Here is a 20,015-nt window from a genome sequence, read left to right as displayed (position 1 = left end):
TATTCAAATAGCATTCTTTGTATCCTCATCCAGTATAAAATCAATATTCTGTAAAAATAAAACAATGACAATTCATGCTGGTGACATAATAGATAAAACACTGAACTTGGAGTCAGAAAGACCTGGGTTCAAATCCTATATCTAACTCTAACTAGCTGAGTGACATCAGGAAAATCACTTAACTGTTGCATGCCTCAAAAAACTCCCTACACAGGGCAGCTAGGTAGCACGATGGATAGAGCACCCACCCTGAAGTCAGGAGGACCTGAGTTCAAATTCAACCTCAGACCAAACACTTGACACTTACTAGCTATGTGAACCTGGGCAAGTCACTTAACCCCAATTGCCTAAAAATTAAAAAAAAACCCTCCCAACAATTAAAATACAATGTAAAAAATAATGGTAGAAAGGCGTATCTCTATGAGGAGCTCTCCTGAGTTGATAAAATAACAGGTCCTTCATGTATCTCCAATAATGATGATCCTATGTTATTTGTAAATCCTATATTGCTTTCTGTATCAGAAAAGAATGACTAAATTATCATGAGTGTAGTTCTAGTGGATGGTATAGTTTAAAGAGTTCCCACTCTGGGCCTCAGTTTCCTCATTTGTAAAACGTCAGTCATAATACTTTTATTAACTACTTCTCAGTTCTTTGTTGTGAGCAAAGTGTTCTGTAAATCTTAAAATGTTATATAACTGTGAATCATTATTCTAGTTTTGATTTCACTTTACTGTGTTCTAATTCTTTGACAGTGAGTAATCTCAGTTTGGTAACAAGAGGAGAAGATTGGATTGGACTGCCTTCAGGAAACAGCAGAATTCCTCTAATGACTCTATGCTCTTGGTGAAAGCAAAGGCACATCTTTTCCATGTTAATGTTCTACCTGTGCTGTTCGGTTGTGAGACACGGAATATAACAGCTTCCAAAAAATTAAAAAGAAATATAATTCGAGAGGCAATGGAGAGTCAGGGTCATGGTAGGTGGGAAGAAGCTGCAACACATAACCACTGAGGAGTTCTGAAGATGTCACCAAGGGTTTGTATAATCACAAAAGAAGATAGGCGGGTCATGGGGCAAGGGGGAGAGATCACAGCTGGGCAGTCAGAGTACTCTACTGGTAATAACCTTATAAAGTTAAGAGAAAGTGAGAAAGACTTCCAGGACTTTCAGTGGACCCCTCAATGTCAAACTTTAAAAAGGATATGGACGGGGCACCTAGGTGGTGCAGTGGACAGAACTCTGGCCTTGGAGTCAGGAGGACCTGAGTTCAAATCTGGCCTCAGACACTTAATACTTACTAGTTGTGTGACCCTGGGCAAGCCATTTAACCCTAACTGCCTCACCAAAAAGCAAAAATAAAAAAAATTAAAAATAAAAAGGACGTAGCCAAGAAGTACAGGATAGATGGTTTCCAATCTGTATCACTAGAGGGAACTTCCAAATTGATAAAATCACAGGTCCATTTGAGTATGTAAACATATGTGCTAAATATGATAAACATGATGAAACAGGAAATTGGATTGGTCAAATATCCTATTTTCTATCAATTTCAACTTGAGTCAGTTGTACAAAATATGTAATAATTAGGCATTTAACTTTTTTTTTAATTTTTAAGAGAACTGCCAAGGCAAAAGAAAAAAAAATCTACTAATCTACTGCCCCACATTTTGAAAAATAACAGTAATTTTCCCAATGCCATGTTGACGTATGCTTTGGCAAATACTGACTTGAGAAAATGCACCTAGTATACCAAAAAAATAGTAATCAAAGCTTCTTGAAAAAAAATGAAATATCTACTTCTGAGGCTGCAGAGATATGTACAAAGTTTTGATTCAGATCAAGCAAAGAGAATTTTTAGATTAGTGTAATTCTCTCCTCGGCATGTTCAGAATTGAATTTCAAACAATAACAGCTTTATTAATTTCAAACCAAGCTGTCATCCAAATGTAAAGAACATACCCTTTGTTTAGGCTGGCTTACAGTACTTATCAACTCTTTCTCCAATAGAGAAAGGCTTTTTCATTCTGTGTAAAATGAGTGAGGAGGCTTTTCTAAAGTGTCCTGAAACAATTCACTCTTGGCCTGACACCAGACAGAGAAAATGGGAGTCAGCTAAAAAGAATTTTTCATAAACTTAAGAAAGATTGAAAATGACGTGGGACTAATGAAATTTCAACTTTAACCAGAATATTTCCTTCAAAAAGTATTGTATTTGAAGTTCTTTGTTCTGTGCACAGATGGATAGCTAGAGTGATCCTCCATGGGAGGGAAGAGGGGGGAGGAGAAGGTTGAAGGGGAGAAGGGTCTCTACAAGAAAATTTACTTAGCAGCTAAATGTATATCTTTTGTTTACTTTTTTTCTTGGGAACTTCAGAACACTTTATGGAGAGGAACCTGTAATAAGCATTTTAAGATAAGTGTTCTTTACAGAATGTTCCTTTAATTACCTCTGTTTCTTGAAATGCTCCATAATATTTGTCAGACAGAAGGTTTTTATGTACAGTAAGACTTAATTAGCATATGCATCTTAGAGAAAGCTTACTACTTTGAAAGTAAAAAGAACCAATCACAACAAAAAGTTATTTGCTTACTTGTTCTACCTGTCTGACACACTTTATAAAGGCAATTGGTTCAAATTATAGTTCAATTTGGAGGGGCTTATGGACAATTTTAACAGCATATTAAACATTTCGAAGACATATGCCCCAATTTTATGGTAGAATGCAGCTATATTATCACAAGAAATATAAAACAAATTAACCACCATATAATTAAACATAAAATAGATTAAACCCTCACTAAGAAAATTCAGACTTTTGGGTTGTACTTCAATGAATTAAGACAAACAGATAACTTTTAAAACTGTGATTTTTCTAGAGCAGTATTTTACCAAAAGCAACTAATTTGGGGCTCCTCTTTGCTTAGGTTTTCTTTACTGATGAAAAAAACATAACTAACTACAAAAGCAAAACATTATTGTACTTCAAAACTATTAGGAGAAGAGAACTAAGAAAACTAATAAGATATCAGAGTTAATTTTCAGAGCTGAAACAATTTCTGAAAAGTTCTGCATAAATAAAAGGTAAAATTCAGTCTTCATTCTTTTCTAATGTTAAGGGTCCAGTGAAAACAGTAGAGAAGTTGAGTTCTCTTTAACAAAAATTACTCACACAAAATCTGACCAAGGATTTTTTAAAGTCACAAAAGTTGGTCAACAAGCAGGAGTGAAAGGAGAAAACATACCGTTCATGAACTTTAAAAGAAAGAGCAAAACATTCTCTTATTTTGCAAAACTACAATAACTTCAAATACCTAAAACTACACATGCCAGGCATGTGCATTAAATTGAAAAGAAATAACAAAAAAATTAACAAAATTTAACAATGGTTAAAAAAAATTGGCAGTCAACTAATGATACAACCACCCAGGTATTTGTCACTGCCAAGGGTCTCACAGAATCACATCTTGTCCTGATCATACCTGCTTGCTAGTACAAAGTAGGCTGCTGACCAATTATGGAGTGTTTATCTATACAGTGGTACCTTTGTTCTCCAACAATGTTAGATTGCAAATGTCCTAGAACACATATTTACCTGGAGGATTCTTGGCAGGATCGTTGTGGCTTGGACTTCCTGATTGTCCAGAATCTGTAAAGAAATCAGAGAAAATGTTTTCTTTTTAATTTGTTTTTGAAAGAATTTCATAATCCTTATGAGACCTTTTAAAAATTAACAAAGGGCCAAAGGGCAACAATAGTTAGGAGCATAAATGAATAAAGTATAATTTCCTAAGCCTTTCCTGAAGAAACATTTGGATTAAAAAAAAGATGAATAAACATGCACATCTCTTACGCTGAAAAAAAAATAAGTATAGTATGGCTGAGGTACAAGTAGTTCATTAAAATAAAAGGTCTGGACATGGAAATAGGAGGTACCTACAACGTTGGGACAGTATTCTAGATTATAATAGTATTTTGAAATTAAACAGACATAATGTTTGAGTGTAAATCTGATTATAAAGAAACACACTAATGTCCCCCAATGGCAAATTTTCTTTTTACTGACCAAAACACTCAATAGAGTTAACTTTTCCAGTATTGTGTATGTATGTGTGCACATGTTATGTACATGCAAATATTCTCCCTACCTGCTTACCCCAGGCCCGTATTTCTCTATATCTCACAATAAACATCACCCAGCATCTTATTCACTCATTTATTCATTTGATAAACATTTATTAAATACTTCTTATGTACAAAACACATGCCAGATGCTTTGTACACAGCAGCAAGTAGAGAGTTTAGGTGTAATATGGTCACCATCCCTACAGTCAGTCAGTCAAGAGTCACTCAACAAACATCTAGCAATAAAGCTCTTAGTCTAGTAGGGGGATAAGACATAAATTCAGAAAGAAGAATACGTGCTATTACAGGGTAAGTATAAACCAAAGTGCCACGTGCTACCTGAGAGGGAAATTCCTTACTAGTCAGAGGACAAGGGCAGGCTTCACAGAGAAGGTGGAATTGCAGGTGAACTTCAAAGAAGGGGTAGGACATTGACAGATGAAGGAAGGAGCAGGATAAATTGATTAGCAATTGATTAGTGACACCAAGAATAATGCAAATTACTAAGGAGTAGCCAACATGGCTTTGTGGAGAAGGAAATCAATTAATCAATTGAATTTCCATCCATGATGGAGTGACAGATGGACTTGTAGATAAGAAGCAATCAATGAAATATCTGAATTCCACATTCCAGCATATCTTCTCTTCAATAATATAGGGAACAGTGATGTAATTCCTATACTGGTGGGAGGTAACAACACCCTACAACCCCCCCCCCGTTCATTCTTTTATGTCATATATCTCCCACCATTATCCATGTGGTCATGGCACACACTCACTCACAGGTTGCTCTTTAATTGTTTACCAATTTTGTCTAGTACTCTTGGTTTGTCTCTGCCATTAAATTACGTTGTCCTCAAGGAAATGAGAGTTCTACCTCCTTCTTTTGTAGTTGCGGTTGTGTGATGTAGAGTGTTATGAATGTGGGGAGTGGCTGATAAATGCTTGTTGAACAAATAAATGGTTAAGTATCAGAGCCTTCATTTGCTTGTCACTGATGGATTCCATCAAAAAATAATGACAGCTAATACTTCTATAAAAAGCATTTCATTTACAAAATCTTTCTACTTTGTGAGGTAGAAAATGCCAATATTATTGTACCCATTTTAGAAATAGGGAAACTGAGGCCATGAGAGGTTACAGTATCTTATCTACCCAAGTTTTGCCAAGATGGGCAGTGTCAGAGAAAGGACTCAAACCCACGTCTCTGGACTCATAGTCCCACACCCTTTCCACTATATTTTACAATCAGAAAACTAGGTATCCTCTGTTACTGTACAATATAGTTTGTCTCAAAAGTCTTAATGCCCTTTTTAATCTTTAATAGCTTGAAACTGCAGTAAGACTTTGGGGACACCTTGTACATTCAGTAGTATTTTTATCTGGGGGACCAGATCTGTGATTTCACTGGCGTAGAAAAGTGAGGACACTCCCTCTCTCGATTCAGGTCTTCACCAGCTCTGCAACTTAACAGTTTTGGTTGTCAAGAGCAGCGCGATTAATTGACGTGCCCAGAGTCACCCAGCCCGCATTGTCAGAGACAGGACCTTACCTTGAATTTCCCTATTCCACCACTCCACACTGCTTCTCATTGGATAGTATGATACAGTGGAAAGAGAAGGGGGGAGGGAGAGGGAGAAGGAGAGAAGAGGAGGAAGAAGCAATGAGAGGGGGGAGAAGAGGGAAAGGGAGAAGGAGAGAGAGGGAAGAGAAAGAAAAAGAGGAGAGAGAAAGAGGTGGGGTAAGGTAACCCTTTAAAGGGGAATTAAATAGTTGAAGCCTGTTGTTATTCAGTAACACGTTCATTCATACATATACTTTTGTCTGCTATGTACAAGACATTTTCCTAAATGCCAAGCGGGATATAATGTATGACAGTCCCTGTCCTCATGGCATTTATCATCTAATAAGATTTCACATTAGGATTCAAGTTGTGGGAACAATGCCATTGTGGGAATAGAAAGTGTATGTGATACAACATATTTATTAAATGACTACTATATACAGAGCACTATGGCAGGAATTGTAAGAGCTATAAATGTTAGATAAAAAATTCCCTGCCTTCAAGGAAATTAGTCTATTAGGAGATAATATAACATACGATCATGTGATGAGTCTATTAGAAAGTTAACAATATACCATGAAGAGGAGGTTCATTATGAACTCGTGGATCACGGAAAGGATAATAGAGGAAGTGGAATTTGACTTGGGTTTTAAAGGATAGATAGAAATAGATAAGCAAATTGGTGAAGGGCAGGCAATCCTGGTATAGGGATCTGTGTGAACAAAGGTATGAAGGCATTAGAGAAGATTCTGTTAGCATTAATTTTTTGACCCCGACTTTTAACTGGTACCAAAAAAAATGGCCTCATAATTTTGTGCAGTTGAAAAGCATGATGGGGTTGGGAGGGAGTATTATGGAAGGAAGATCTTATCACTCCATTCCTCAGTGAATACTTAGCTATTACCCTCCTGAAAATGAAGAAATAAACTCCCAGTACCCCTTATGTATGACAACCACACAAATCTCTTCTTGGGAAACACCAGTCCATGTTACTGCCAGTTTCTATTTTCACCTTCAAACAGTATGAACCATTTCCTGAACTGAAAAAAAAAGGGAAACTACTAGAAACCACAAGTATTTGAAGAAAACAGACAATTGAATTGCAAGACTTGAGTCAAATCTTGGACTTGAATAAAAAGATTCCTTCCCATAACTCTTTAATGGTGTTGACAAGTATATTTTTAATCATCAATTATAATTATTGATTAAAGTTTCATGTTATCCATTCTTACCTTGAAAAGCAGATACATTAAATATTTTATATTTCTTTCTCTGAAAAAATATGGCAGTTAAGTTTGATTGTGCATGTGATGATGATGATGATGATGATGATGATGATGATGATGAATAGGAATTCATTAAGTGAAGTAGAGGAGAAAGAACATTTGAGGCATAGGAAACAAAGGTATAGAGGAACAAAACTGTAACTAGTCCTAACTGTACCTGGAGTAAATTCAATTGAGGAGAGGGAGAGCAGATCCTGAGAGCAGCTGCTGGGGACAGTTGAATTAATTGTAGAGACAGGACTGGCAGTCTACAGCTATCAATCGCTGTGGAGGAAGTACCTACCTCATCCCAAGATACCAGTGACCCGTGGCTAATCCCTATTGCTCCCATGTTAACTGGAATAAATCCAATGAGGTATTATGTCTCTTAAGTAAAGGAAGGAGAAGTTTCCAGAGGATGGGTTGGCCAACAGTGTCAAATGCTGAAAAGGGACCAAGAAGATAATGATCTGGTGATTATAAGGTCATTGATGACCTTCAGTGGAGTGGTTGAGCAGAATCCAGACTATACAGAATTGAGGTGGTCAAGTATTTACTTTTTCCAGATGCTCAGCAGTGAAATCAATTAATAATTTAATTGATTAAATATTTAATAAAGCCTACTAGTATAAGAAGAAGAGCTACAAGACCGATGAATAGAGTAGAAAGGTCAAGTGAGTTATTGGTTTGTTTAAAAAAAATTGTTGCGACCTAAGCATATTTGTGGAGTAGCTAGGTGAAGCAGTAGATAGAGTACCAGGTCTAGAATCAAGAAGACTGATCTTCCTGAGTTCAAATATGACCTCAGGCACTTACTAGCTGTGTGACCCTGGGCAAGTCACTTAATCCTGCTTGCCTCAGTTTTCTCATCTGAAAAATGAGCTGGAGAAGGAAATGGCAAACCATTCCAGTATCTTTGCCAAGAAAAACCAAAATGGGATCACACAGAATAGAAATTGATTGAACAACAATAATAACAACAAAGTACATTTGTAAGCAAATTGGAAGAAGCCAGTAGGGAGAGAGAAATTGACCATGCATAGAAGATGTTCTATGGAGCAATGTCATAAAGGAAGCAGGAAGGGAGGGGATGTATAGGATCAAAGGCACAGATAGAGGAATTAGCCTTAACAAACCACATTCTTCTGTGTCTGGATGAAAGGAAAAAGTAGATGATAATCTAAGAAGTTTTTAGAGCAGAACCAGAAGATTTGAGGAAACTCCCATAGGAAAGCCTCAATCTTCCCAGTGAAGTAAGAAGCAAAGTCATCTGCTATGAATTGGAAGGTTGAGGGGCTCAAACGAACAGAAACATTTTGTAGTATCTTTGGGGAATTAGATAAAAAACCCCATAAGAGTAAATTAGTCTCATAAGTTTGCCTTGCAAACTTAGAGAATTATAAAGAGCTAGCTAAGATTATGCATTGTAAACCTGTTGTGATGAAATCGGCTTCATTTCGTGTATCTCTGGCAATATTGACCAGTCCAAAAGCAGAAGCTGAGATGTCAGATGGTAGAGGTTACCCAGGAATGAGGTTTATTAGTATGATAGCTACAGGCTAAGAGGCAAGGAATTTTACAATAGTGGTGATTTAAATGGCAAGGGAAACTAGGGTGGAGGAAGTCTACTTAGTCTACTAAGAGAACAGGGTAGGCCAAAGAGCCAAAGGCAAGGAGCAAACTAGCATAAAAACAACAGGGGGAGATGGCAAGGGAGGAGGTTATAGTCAGAAAGTCAACGCTCATCTTAAAGGCGGGATATGGTTCTGTAAGTTAAGATCTAAGAGGAGACCATGAATATCACTGTATTACTTTGTATTTTGTAATCCATATACATGTCATTCCACGACCCCTTCCCCCAATAGAATGTAAACACCTTGAAGGCCAAGAGACTGTTTTGGTTTTGTCTTTATACAGCTTTCCAAATGTAGAACTAGAAAAGACCTCAGAGGTCATCTAGGCCAACTTCCTCTCTAAAGAGGAAGCTAAAGAAAGGCCTGAGGGATTAAGAGGCTGCCACTTGAATCTAAGCGTTTCAGCTTCAAACCACATACAGCACAAATGTACCGTGAAACTCGTAATTCATCAAGCATTTATTAAACTCTTACTGTCTACCAGGTACATAGTACATAGTAGGGGATTAATAGATACTTACTAAGTTGATATGGGATGCAGAATTCCCTTTCATATCTAAATTTACTAGCTACTTTTTTTTTTGGCTTCTACATCTGTTAACCCACTTTGCAGTAACCAGAAACGTAATTTACTTATACTCCACTCTTTCTTTGTTGCTGTACAGAAAACCAGCTTTAAACTAGATTTGGTATGGTGGCTGCTATGTAAACAAAGGAAATCCTGTTATTTCTCTCCTAATCTGAAGGAATTTTACTATGGAAGATCCAGTGAGTGTCTGTGCCTAGCATAAGGAATAGATGGAATGGGGCAATGCGGAATAAGTGGGCATCACAATTAACTTATTCATTAAATTTTATCAAGTCCAAGATTATCTTATTCAGTTATTAGCTCTTTACCTTACAAAAAGAATTTTAGGCCATGGATAAAATCTAGCAGTTAGGGCAGGGATATAAAAAACAACTAGCAATAAGAGATGCTAGAGGAAAAGGGAATTATTAATCTGAATAAATATAATAATGATCAGAAAAATCCCAGCTGAAGAGATAATTCAGTTATCTCCCAATGTACAAAAATGCATTGTCTTAGAGTATGAGACTTAGACAATTGGTTAAAATTATTAATTTGGTTTATATTTCCTAGAAACTTGAATTTATGGAAATCACTTGCAGAAAGGGAGGAAACAGAAGTGAAGCTGTGTTCTTGATCAGGGTTGTGTCAATAGACAAGCAGATCTGGCCAAAAGTATAGAGATAGGACCATGGAAACAACAAACATGAACTTGGACAGGCCTCGAGAGATAGTGGAAGATAGAAAGTCCTGGTGTGCTATGGTCCATGGGGTCACAAAAAGTCAGACGTGACTGAGTGACTGAACAACAATCTCAAGGAAGCTCAGGAAGTTACCTGGGACTTGGGTGTCCTCTGATAGGACTCAATGTCAGATGAGGCAGAAAAGAACTGGGATCTGAGTAGAGAGAGGGCAGGACTGAGAGACCGAGGCTCTGGGAAAGGCTTTGCTCCATCCTGCACCAGATACATTCAAGGATGTATGCTCATACAGTTCAGTTTCTCTCACTCCAACAGCCATATGGTGTAGTTCCATTATGGGAGTTCCCCATTAAACTGGTGACGAAGGTGCCCTGTCAGGTCTGAATTGAATTCTCACTCTCCAGATATTGCAAGATGCAGAGAATTCATTTTCTCATTGGCCCCATGACTCGAGCACAATAAATGGGAAATAGGGTTTGTTTTATAGAATTTCACTTCACAGCCAAGTTGGCAAAAAAAAAAAGCAGGTTGAACTAGATGATTTTGAGGTCCTTCTAGCTTTAAAATTCCATGACTCTATGATAAAATATCTATTCCATATATCAAAGGATAGCTGAAGAGTGAATAAAACCCATACTGTAACCTGCTTTGAGTCTCTTGCTGGAACTAAAATTAGTCAGCATGTGATAAAGGACTCCTTTGTCATACCTTTGCCTTAAGCAGGTGAAAGAAATAGCCCTTTGTCAACTAAAGAATACCATCAGTCCCCCCCAAAAATCCCCACCAACTTTTCTCAGAACAGTCTCCTCCTTTCTCTATGAAATGTTATTAATGATCACTTTCATAAGTTTAAATTCAATTTAGTTTACTGAGATAGCATGGGGGGAGAAAGGGGTTGGAGGGAGCTTGTAGGGATTAAATATATAGCATGTCACAAAGAAGCAGTCAGGATAAGGGGGGAAAGTAAAACAAACAGAAAAGATTGAAGTAAAAGTATACAAACATTGGTGGAAATTAAAAAAAACAGAAATAAAATAAATGAAATAAATAAGAATATAGAAAACAAAAGGCAGTTTGCCTTTTAAAAAATGTGTGTGTGTGTGTGTGTGTGTTTAAGAGGGGACCTAACTTTTGGCCCCATCCGTCTCTCTCATAACCCTCCCCATGCACACCACACCACCACCACCACCACCACCACCACCACCACTTACGATGTCTCATTCTAGGCATCTTGCAGTTTACAACAACTGATTTCTCTAGGATTTATAACAAATTAACTTTACATAATCAAAATTCCTATTATGTAAGTTATCTTGTTTTCCTCTCTCCCTCCCTTCCTATCCTTCAGCCAAAAGAGCTGCACAACTTCAGTTTTAGTGGATTGTCATCACCCGTTTGGGTGACACAAAAGCTTACTTATTGTTTTACAACATTTTCTTTTCCCCCTATTAAATGTTTATTAAAATAACACCTGAAACACGACATGGGAAAACTGAGTAAGTGCTTTCCTTGTCTTGCATAAGTATGCAAATGTGTGGGAAAGTTTTGATTCACTCACTTCTGTGTGTCTTTCTTTCTTAAATGGTACATTATATTATTTGGAACTCCCTTCACTGCACAACTTTGTTAACAGGCTAAAATATGTGAAATGTCGACAGCATCATTTTGTTTTCCAAATTCCTATAATATCTTTGCAGTGGGGTCTCCTAGCCAGCCTTCATTCTGAAAGAAGTCAAGCTTCTTTAGAATTAGTTTTGCAGAAACAGAATAATGTTTTAAGAGAAAATGGCTCATACAGATTTTAATTCACCCCTGGTAACTTATACTCCTTCTTTGGATCACTATACCTCCTTTCTTGTAATTGACATTGTTTAAAAATATATTCAATAAATCAAAACTTGGTATTTTAATGGAGGTGCCACCTTGTCAGAGAAAAAGTAGGACATAGATAGTAGATAAGCAAACTACTCCCCTTCCTTCCTCCCTCCCTAATGTTCTCTGTACTTCACACTAGTTCTTTTATTTCTCCCTTTTTTACATTTTTCTAGCGTACCCTGACTAATGTTTCCTTGTCCCTAACACCTTCGGCATGCCCTTTTGTATACATGATATGTCTCCCTCATTACACCATACATTCTTTAAGAAAAAGAGTCGGTTTTTGTTTTGGGGGTTTTTTTATCTTTATATCTTCTATATCGAGCACGGTGCCATGCACACAGTAATAGTTGTTGAATTATATTACAAAATAATGTTTCATTTTTGAAGAAACCACTTCTTACCTGAGTTTCAAAGGATAGTGGGTTTAAAGCCTGCCATTTCCCAAGGGTTGAAACAAGGTATCTTAAGGCAAATGCAAGAGTAATCATTGGGAACCAATGATACTAACAACTTGTTTACATAGAGGCCACTAAAAAACCAGGCAGTAAACACTTCTTTCTCAGTGGACCTGACGTCAATTCAAACTAATCAGCAAGCGAATTCTAAAATATATACCATGTGAATTCATATTTTAACTACTTGCCCGCACTGTCATAAAAAGCCATCATCTCTCTTTAACTGACACCCAAATATCCTTACAACAGAGAGCAGCATTAAAATCATACCTATATCCCTTGTGCCCCAAGATTACATTCTTTCCCATAATATTGCCTGAAGGATTCCCAAACACAATGGTCACACCCAACTTCACCTAAATTTCTCTTGCTCTTGGCAATATTTGCCTTATATGCTGCCTCTTCACCAAATGGGTCATTATTAAATTTCCTAACTTTGTAAAGGGTGTTTTCAACTAGTTTAAAAAAAAAAAAGATGTGGTAATTAAATCAAGATTATGTAATATGCTGTCTATCTATGTGATCTTCCTTAAATTAACTGATTTATGTCTTGCTTAGGTTTTTGAACTGTCCTAGGAAGATGCGGCTCATTCAGGACAAATAGAATTTTTATATTTTTAAAAGCAATCAATAAACATTTATTAAGCATCTACTATGTGCCAGGCACTGTGCTCAAAGCTGGGTATACAAAAGGAGACAAAAAACAGTCCCTGCCCTCAAAGAGAGGAAACAATAACCAAATATATAGAAGCAAGCTATATACAGAATAAAAAAGAAATAATTAACAGAGGGATGGCACTAGAATTTCTGAAGGGTTGGGAAAGGCTTTCTGCAGAAGATGGGATATTACTTGGAACTTAAAGGAAGCCAGGGAAGCTAGTATCCTACATATTAAGAAAAAAAACAAGCCTCACTAGAATGCAATGAAGATATGCACAAGGGTATTTCAGTAGAGAAGAGAGTTTTACTTCATGATTTCAAATTTTTTTTTTAAATGAGCCCCCTCACTGGAGAGAAATAAGCCAAAACATTATTTATTCAAAACATTTCTTTTCCAATTTTGAGAAGATTGCATGTTTGTTGGAAACAAAACATTTCCAGCTGTATTGTAAGTTTTCTGAAGAGAGTGGTAAGATTTATGCTCTTTCATAGTCTAAAATAAATGCTTCCCATATCTCATGATGCTGGCTGATCACTGTACTATGTGGTAATTAGGGTACAATTTACCAATGCAACTTGCTACATGAAAACAATGAAGTTCTTTCCAAAATATGGATTCAGTAGGAAAAGAAGATGAGATGAATGTTCTATCTTACTACTCATTGGGGAGATATTGGAGATTTTTGCTATGCTATATAAGGTTGTGCTTGAAAACCAAGAAACCTGCATTTCATTGAATCGTATGTAGTGCAAAGGGAATGGTGATGAAATATAAATCTAGAAATGAAAACCAGAGTATTGTCAGATTCAAGAAAACAATGACTGAGGCAAACTGAAAAATTAATTCAGAATTTCACAAAACCAAGTATCTGTGCCTATGGTCTTACTAATTGTATATATTTCTTTATAAGATAAAGCATGTTCAAATGAAATACAGGAATTTTATTTTTGCTCACGAAATAACAATCTTTGCGATTAATCATATATTAAGGGACTACTATGTAGCAGGCACTATACTAGGCACTGAAGATACAAAGACAGGAATAAAGCAGTCTCCAGCCTCAATGCATTGACATTCTATGAAAAGAAAATATATACAAGGTGATTTGGTGGGAGTGAAAGGAGGTAGTGTTGGAGGAGGTCATTAGCAGCTGGTAGAAGCCTCCTACCTATCAAGAAGATAAGGCTAGAGTGGTTTTGAAGAAGACTAAGAATTTTTAGAGGTAAGATTCTTTTTATGGTGCTAAATATATTGTTTTGTATTTGGTAGGCTTATTCTGTTTTTCAGTCATGTCCAACTCTTCACACCCCTTTACTGGAATAATTTGCCATTTTCTTCTCCAGCTCATTTAACTGATGAGAAAACAGAGGCAAATAGAGTCAAGTGACTTGCCCAGGGTCCCACAGCTAGTAAGTGTCTGAGGTCAGATTTGAATTCAGGGAGATGAGTCTTCTTGACTTCAGGCTCTATCCACTCTAGGTGTGCCACTTAGCTGCCCCAGGTACTTAGTATTTGTTTTATTTATTGATTATTTACATGGTATTTTAATATATTAGTAAGGTGCCTGCCTAGACTTCAAGATTTTTTATTTAAAGACTTTCAACTATGTTCAATTTAGCTATCACTCCAAACTTCAACATAATACTACATACTTAAATTAAAATCAGATTTCAGTATTTTATAAGTAATCTCTTTCACTGACACACATTTCAAAAATGCCTGAAGAGTCAGAACTTCTAAGCTCTGTTCAGCCACTGCCAATGACTTGTACTTTGATTTGAACAAACCAATTCATCCATCTGTGCTAGTTTTCATCTTGCTCCACAGTTTGAAAGTTGGAAAAGGAAATGGAATCAAGTCTACATGGACTTGCAACAAGGGAAAAACTAACTTTCTTCATAGCTGTTATTTGCCTGCTTGACAATGGTATTGGTGATGATGATGATGAAATTCCAGCATAAAAGATACTTGGAGTTTTGAGGGGGTTTTTGTTTTTTTATGGACTGGATTTTATTGATGTAAGGAACTACATTTCCTTCCCTTTAAGAAAACTCCTACCAATTCAGATTAGCAAGTACTTCGCAAGTAAGACTTGTTTTAGGGAGATGTCTGGGAGCACTGAGAGGAAAAGTAGCTTGCCTGAGCCAATCACACAGCCACAATGTCAGAGGTGTTACTGCAATCTGGATCTTCTTTACTTCAGAACCCGTTCTCTATCCACTAAAACATACCATGTAAAGGCATAGTTTCTACTTAATACATGTGGAATATTTTGGGATAATCCTATCAGAATGTACTATACAAGTAGTTACTGGGAAGAAAAAGACTTAGAAACTCTCTAAAAATTATTATACTAATTATTATCATTAATATTACTATCCTCCCTGCCAGGATTGCACCCCTTCTTCACTTCTCTCTCTCTCTGAAGAACTACTAGTTTCTTTCAAGACCTAGATCCTTCCATATAGTACCTCCCCCCATTACCTTGTATCTGTTTTGTAGATATTTTGAATATATATATATAATATATATATATATATATATATATACACACACACACACACACACACACATTATTGTCTCTGTTATAAACCCACATATAATACTGACAACAAGTTGTCTCCTTGAGTTAGACTGTAACTCCTTGACAGCAGACACCGTTTTTGCTTTTTACTGTCACCCAGCACCTACCAGAATGCCCAAGTGCTTAGTAAATGCTTATTATCAGAAATAATAATGATAATATTAAATAGGCTGAATGACACAGAAGATAGAAAGCTGATTCATAATCAGGAAGAACTAGGTTCAGATATTATTTCTTATATACATAGAGGTTGTGACACTCAGCAAGTAACCTCCAAGTGCTCCAGACAAGAGGGAGCTTCCTCATAACAAGTTCCCCCATATCAACAAAATTACAAGTTCAGAACAAAAAAAAAGAATAAATATATTTTTTAAAGGAAAGAAGATAGAAGAAACTGTTTTCAGGGTAAAACCAAATCAGTAAAGATCAAATACAAAAAAAAAGGTAAAAATCATCATTTTCCCCAAAAGTATGAGGGGCAGTAATAGAAGAGATAAATAAATTTTTTCTAATGGACCCTAGTTATGATCAATGAGAAGGTAAATTGAAATTATAATCTATAACCTCTTAACACTGTTTCTAAATTTCAGATAAATTGCCATTTATGAAAACAGATTATCTTCCATCATCAAGAATCCATCAATAACATTATAGGCTTAAAAATGCCAATCATCACACTGATTTCAGGGTACCTTCTACATATGTGCACTGATGAATGTTCTAGGCTTTCCCCCAATAAAACTAACAGCAACACCATTGTAGTTACGTAAGGTTTACAGAGCACTTTCCTCACAACACTGCATGAGGCAGATATCACAATTATTACTGCCCACAGTTTACAGATGAAAAAACTGAGACCTCGAATAATGAATTATTTACCCAAGGTCATATACATCTCATAACTAACTTAGCTAGGGCTCAAACCCAGGTCTTCTGAAATGCAGTTCAGCTTTTCTTTCTAAAATATTACACTGTTTCTCAACACTCTAGACCTCAGTAAAATGAATTATATTTTCACTTAATAATTTGTGTAATGACCAGGAAATTATTTTCCTCTCAATTTGTTTTACTGTACATTTTAATGTGACTATAATATTTGTGGAGGGGGTTAAAAAGAGATGAGTAGACCTATCTAGCTACCCAGGAAGAGGAGGATGAGTACAGAAACAAGTGACCTCTATTCAGCAAAAGCTAAAACAATGACAGAACTGTTCAACTCTTATTTTAATTGATTTATCCGTTAATCAACCAACAAATTTTCAGTAAGTACCTGTGAGACATATATGTGCATATATGTTAGTGCTTGCTTTATTAAAAAGTCAGAACTGTCATGCATAAACTATAGTGACATATCATTACAATTTGAAAAAATGCATATTTACTACAAAGCAGTTGCCCCATGTTTAACAGAATAATCAAGTTAAATAGAGAAAAGGCTATTTTTCATCACTACAGAAACACTGGTAAGGTAAATTGACATAATAGACATCCATTATTGCTTTTGTATCATAACATTTTAGGTGTCATTACATTACCTTTTCATCATAACTGTCTTGCCAAAGAAGACAAAGGTACAGTTGTCTCTTGAGAAAACAGGAAATGAACGTAATCACAAGTGACATAAAAACATGAAAAGCCCTTACATATCTCCACTATGAGTTTAAAAGGTGACTATTCCAGCATTCTTCAAGGCAAAAAAAGTGTCAGTAAAGAACTCTGAATGATGCATCAAGTGAACAGGCATTTTTGAAAATTAATAAAAGGTATTACTTGTCAAGGAAGAGAAAATGGCAGCTCCCTACTGACAATTAAATATATTCAAGATGAAAAAATCCAGTTTTTATGATAAATCAATTGACTGAAATTTTACATTTCCTTTTTTGTTTTGTTTTTGTTTTTTGGTGTTTTTACTCAAGATCTGAGCAGGTACAAACAAATGAATGGACCAGTGCACATGAAAGCATAGTTGTAAGCATACAGAACCATAGAAATCAAGGGATTATATACATAGGTTGAAATTACTCTAGTCGTCCCTCTAGAAGGTAGGTAATAAAGAATAAAATGTTCGTTGCTGGAGAGACACTTGATGAGTAGTTAAAAAGGATCCATGCCATGGTGATTGACTTTGAAGAAGAGATAGCTAAATGCCCATATTGTGAATCTTTTTCTTTCCCCCATGGGAAAGGATGAGGTTATTTTTGTAATGCTGATAATCATTGGAGTAGGCATATTAAGAAGCAGGCCCCTGGATATTTGTGAAGAAAGAAGTAGAGAATGAAGTTTGAGTATACAGAAACAGAACGATTTGGGACAAAGCTGTGGGAAAGTGAAAAGATAGTGTGACTAAGAGGGGAGGCAAGATATTCGGGTATGGATCTCCAGACAACTTGAGGGTGCATGTTGGGTCTCTGAAGTGGTATATGAGGTCAGTTCTGTGTTCATAGTGGGTAAGTGGAGTCTGAATTGTGCAGGCTTGGAAGAATAAGTTCTACGGCACAGCAGAGGCAGGAATTCCCTATACATGCAGCTGACCAGACAGGTTTTAGAGAACACAGTCCTTTTAGTGCAGATGTTCATAACATAGCATCAGTATTTGGTGAGCTGTGATGACAAAGCCCTAGTAAATGGGTGCTGATTGACAAATAGCTCTGAGCCCCAGCAGTCTTCACAGAAGAGAATAGAGTGCCTGGGGCAAGATGTGCAGACAACCCAGAGTCAGTGTCAGAAGTGTGTGAGAAAACAGTTCTCAGTTACGTGGGTTTTCAAGGAGAGAGAGAAAGTAGAGAAGCAGCAATAATGAAGGAAGACGAAGGAAGGAAAAACAATAACAGAGGACTCGCAAACGGTACATTATAGTTTTACAAAACACCTTTATACAAATTATCTTATTAGATTCTTACAACAACTCTGTGTGGTAGGTTTTATAAGCTTTACTATTCCCATTTTACAGATCAGGAAGCTGAGGCTAAATGAAGGTAAATGTTTTACAAAGATAATAAGTGGCAAAAATACAATTTTAACCCAACATTTTCCAGCCCTTATCTAGTATTTTTTTCCATTATGCCAAACTTAAGTCAAGCTTAAATAATCAAAAAGCTACCCTCAATACTCATATAGATCAGTAATCTAATCAAGAAGGATAATCCCTCCAATAATGAACTCAGTAATCCATCCATGTCTGCTCATCCTACGTGACTCTTGTCCATGTCCTCCCATAAATTTACCATAGGGAATCCATTCAGTGACCTAGAGGTCTGCTTTACTTTCTCCTAATATTGTGAGAGTACCAGTAAGCACTCTGACTGTCCAGTTGTCATAAATAATATCCATGACCAACCTATTCTCATTTCTTCTCATATATTTTAAATGGATGTCTAACTATTGTACATCTATTGCCACAAGACCAAACGAGGCTAGAAAATACCTTAGGCAGCAAAGATTTGATTTCCTAAATAGCAGAGAAGTGGTAGCCAAAGGCAACACCAATTTAGAACATGATTTGTAAAACCATACAAAGAAGAATAATGGAGGATTATGATCAATATCATCTCATAGAGCAAAGAGAAGCAGTAGAAGACTTGAAATTTCTATAGTTATTTAGGATTTGCAAAATATTTTACAAACACCTCCTTTGAATGTTGATTGTAACAACCTTATTTGGAGGACATTTTGGGAGGGAGGAGGGGAATGTCCACTTCCTTGATTTCATCACTGTGGGGAACACCAAATGTGAAAACTTCCTCTACCAATGAAGATCAGCAACTCAAACTACAGTTTATAGTGCCTGTGGGGGTGAGAGGTTAAGTACTTTGACCATGGTTATATGGCTAATATGAGTCAGAGGAAGGATCTGAACTCACATCATTCAGACTACAAAATCAGGTTTCTATCCAGAGTGCAGCTCCACCCTACATTCCACAGGTATTATTGGTATGTAATTCCTAACTTTAGTAACTTTGGTCATACAATGAATACCCAAAGTGATATAATCATAATAACTAGACTTTTTATAAAGCTTTAAGGTTTGCAAAGCTCTTTAAAAATATTATCTCTTTTGATCCACACAAAAAGATTATGAGTTAGGTACTATTATTCTTCTCATTTTATAGATGAGGAAACTTAATCTGACAGCAGGTAAGCGACTTGCCCAAGGTCACACATCAAGAAAGTGTCTGAGGCTGGACTTGAACTCAGGCCTTCTTGATTCCAGATCTAACCTTCAAACCACTGAGCCATCCAGCTGTGGAGAGAGGGTTTGTATACAGACCTAGATGTTCTCGACATCAAATCCAAAACTCCTGTTATGCCATGCTGCCTTGTAGGTATGGGAAAGCTACATAGTAGGTAGCAACCTCTGAAACAAAGAAAAATACAAAATAGCCCTCAGTCCTAAGTGACTGGCTTATGCTTCTGCAGTGACAGTGGCAGAGTGGAAGAAAAGGAGCCAGAGAGTACAAAGAATCATAGTTCTACACCACAGACTTTATAAACATTGGCCTAAACATTGCTTTGGTGCATTTGTTTCCAAGGTTCCAATGGAGTGTGTATGGGACCAAATCTCTAAGCTACAAAGAATACA

At 36.5% G+C, this 20,015-nt stretch overlaps 1 protein-coding gene across 5 annotated transcripts in view; it reads right to left on the bottom strand.

Moving 5' to 3' along the window:
• NFIB (nuclear factor I B) overlaps window positions 1-20,015 on the bottom strand; it is a 271,519-nt gene that overhangs the window by 105,612 nt on the left and 145,892 nt on the right. For all 5 annotated transcript variants that reach the window (XM_020969759.2, XM_020969760.2, XM_020969762.2 and 2 more), the window contains exon 3: window positions 3,597-3,650. In XM_020969759.2, coding sequence (XP_020825418.1) covers window positions 3,597-3,650 — 54 coding nt within the window. The remainder of the gene's footprint in view (window positions 1-3,596; window positions 3,651-20,015) is intronic.

This window comes from Phascolarctos cinereus, unplaced genomic scaffold, assembly GCF_003287225.1.
Source record: "Phascolarctos cinereus isolate Bilbo 61053 unplaced genomic scaffold, phaCin_HiC Scaffold_4;HRSCAF=312, whole genome shotgun sequence".
NCBI classification, from domain to species: Eukaryota; Metazoa; Chordata; class Mammalia; order Diprotodontia; family Phascolarctidae; genus Phascolarctos; species Phascolarctos cinereus.
The sequence above is the reverse complement of the archived record's forward strand: the minus strand, read 5'-3'. Positions and strand labels throughout refer to the sequence as shown.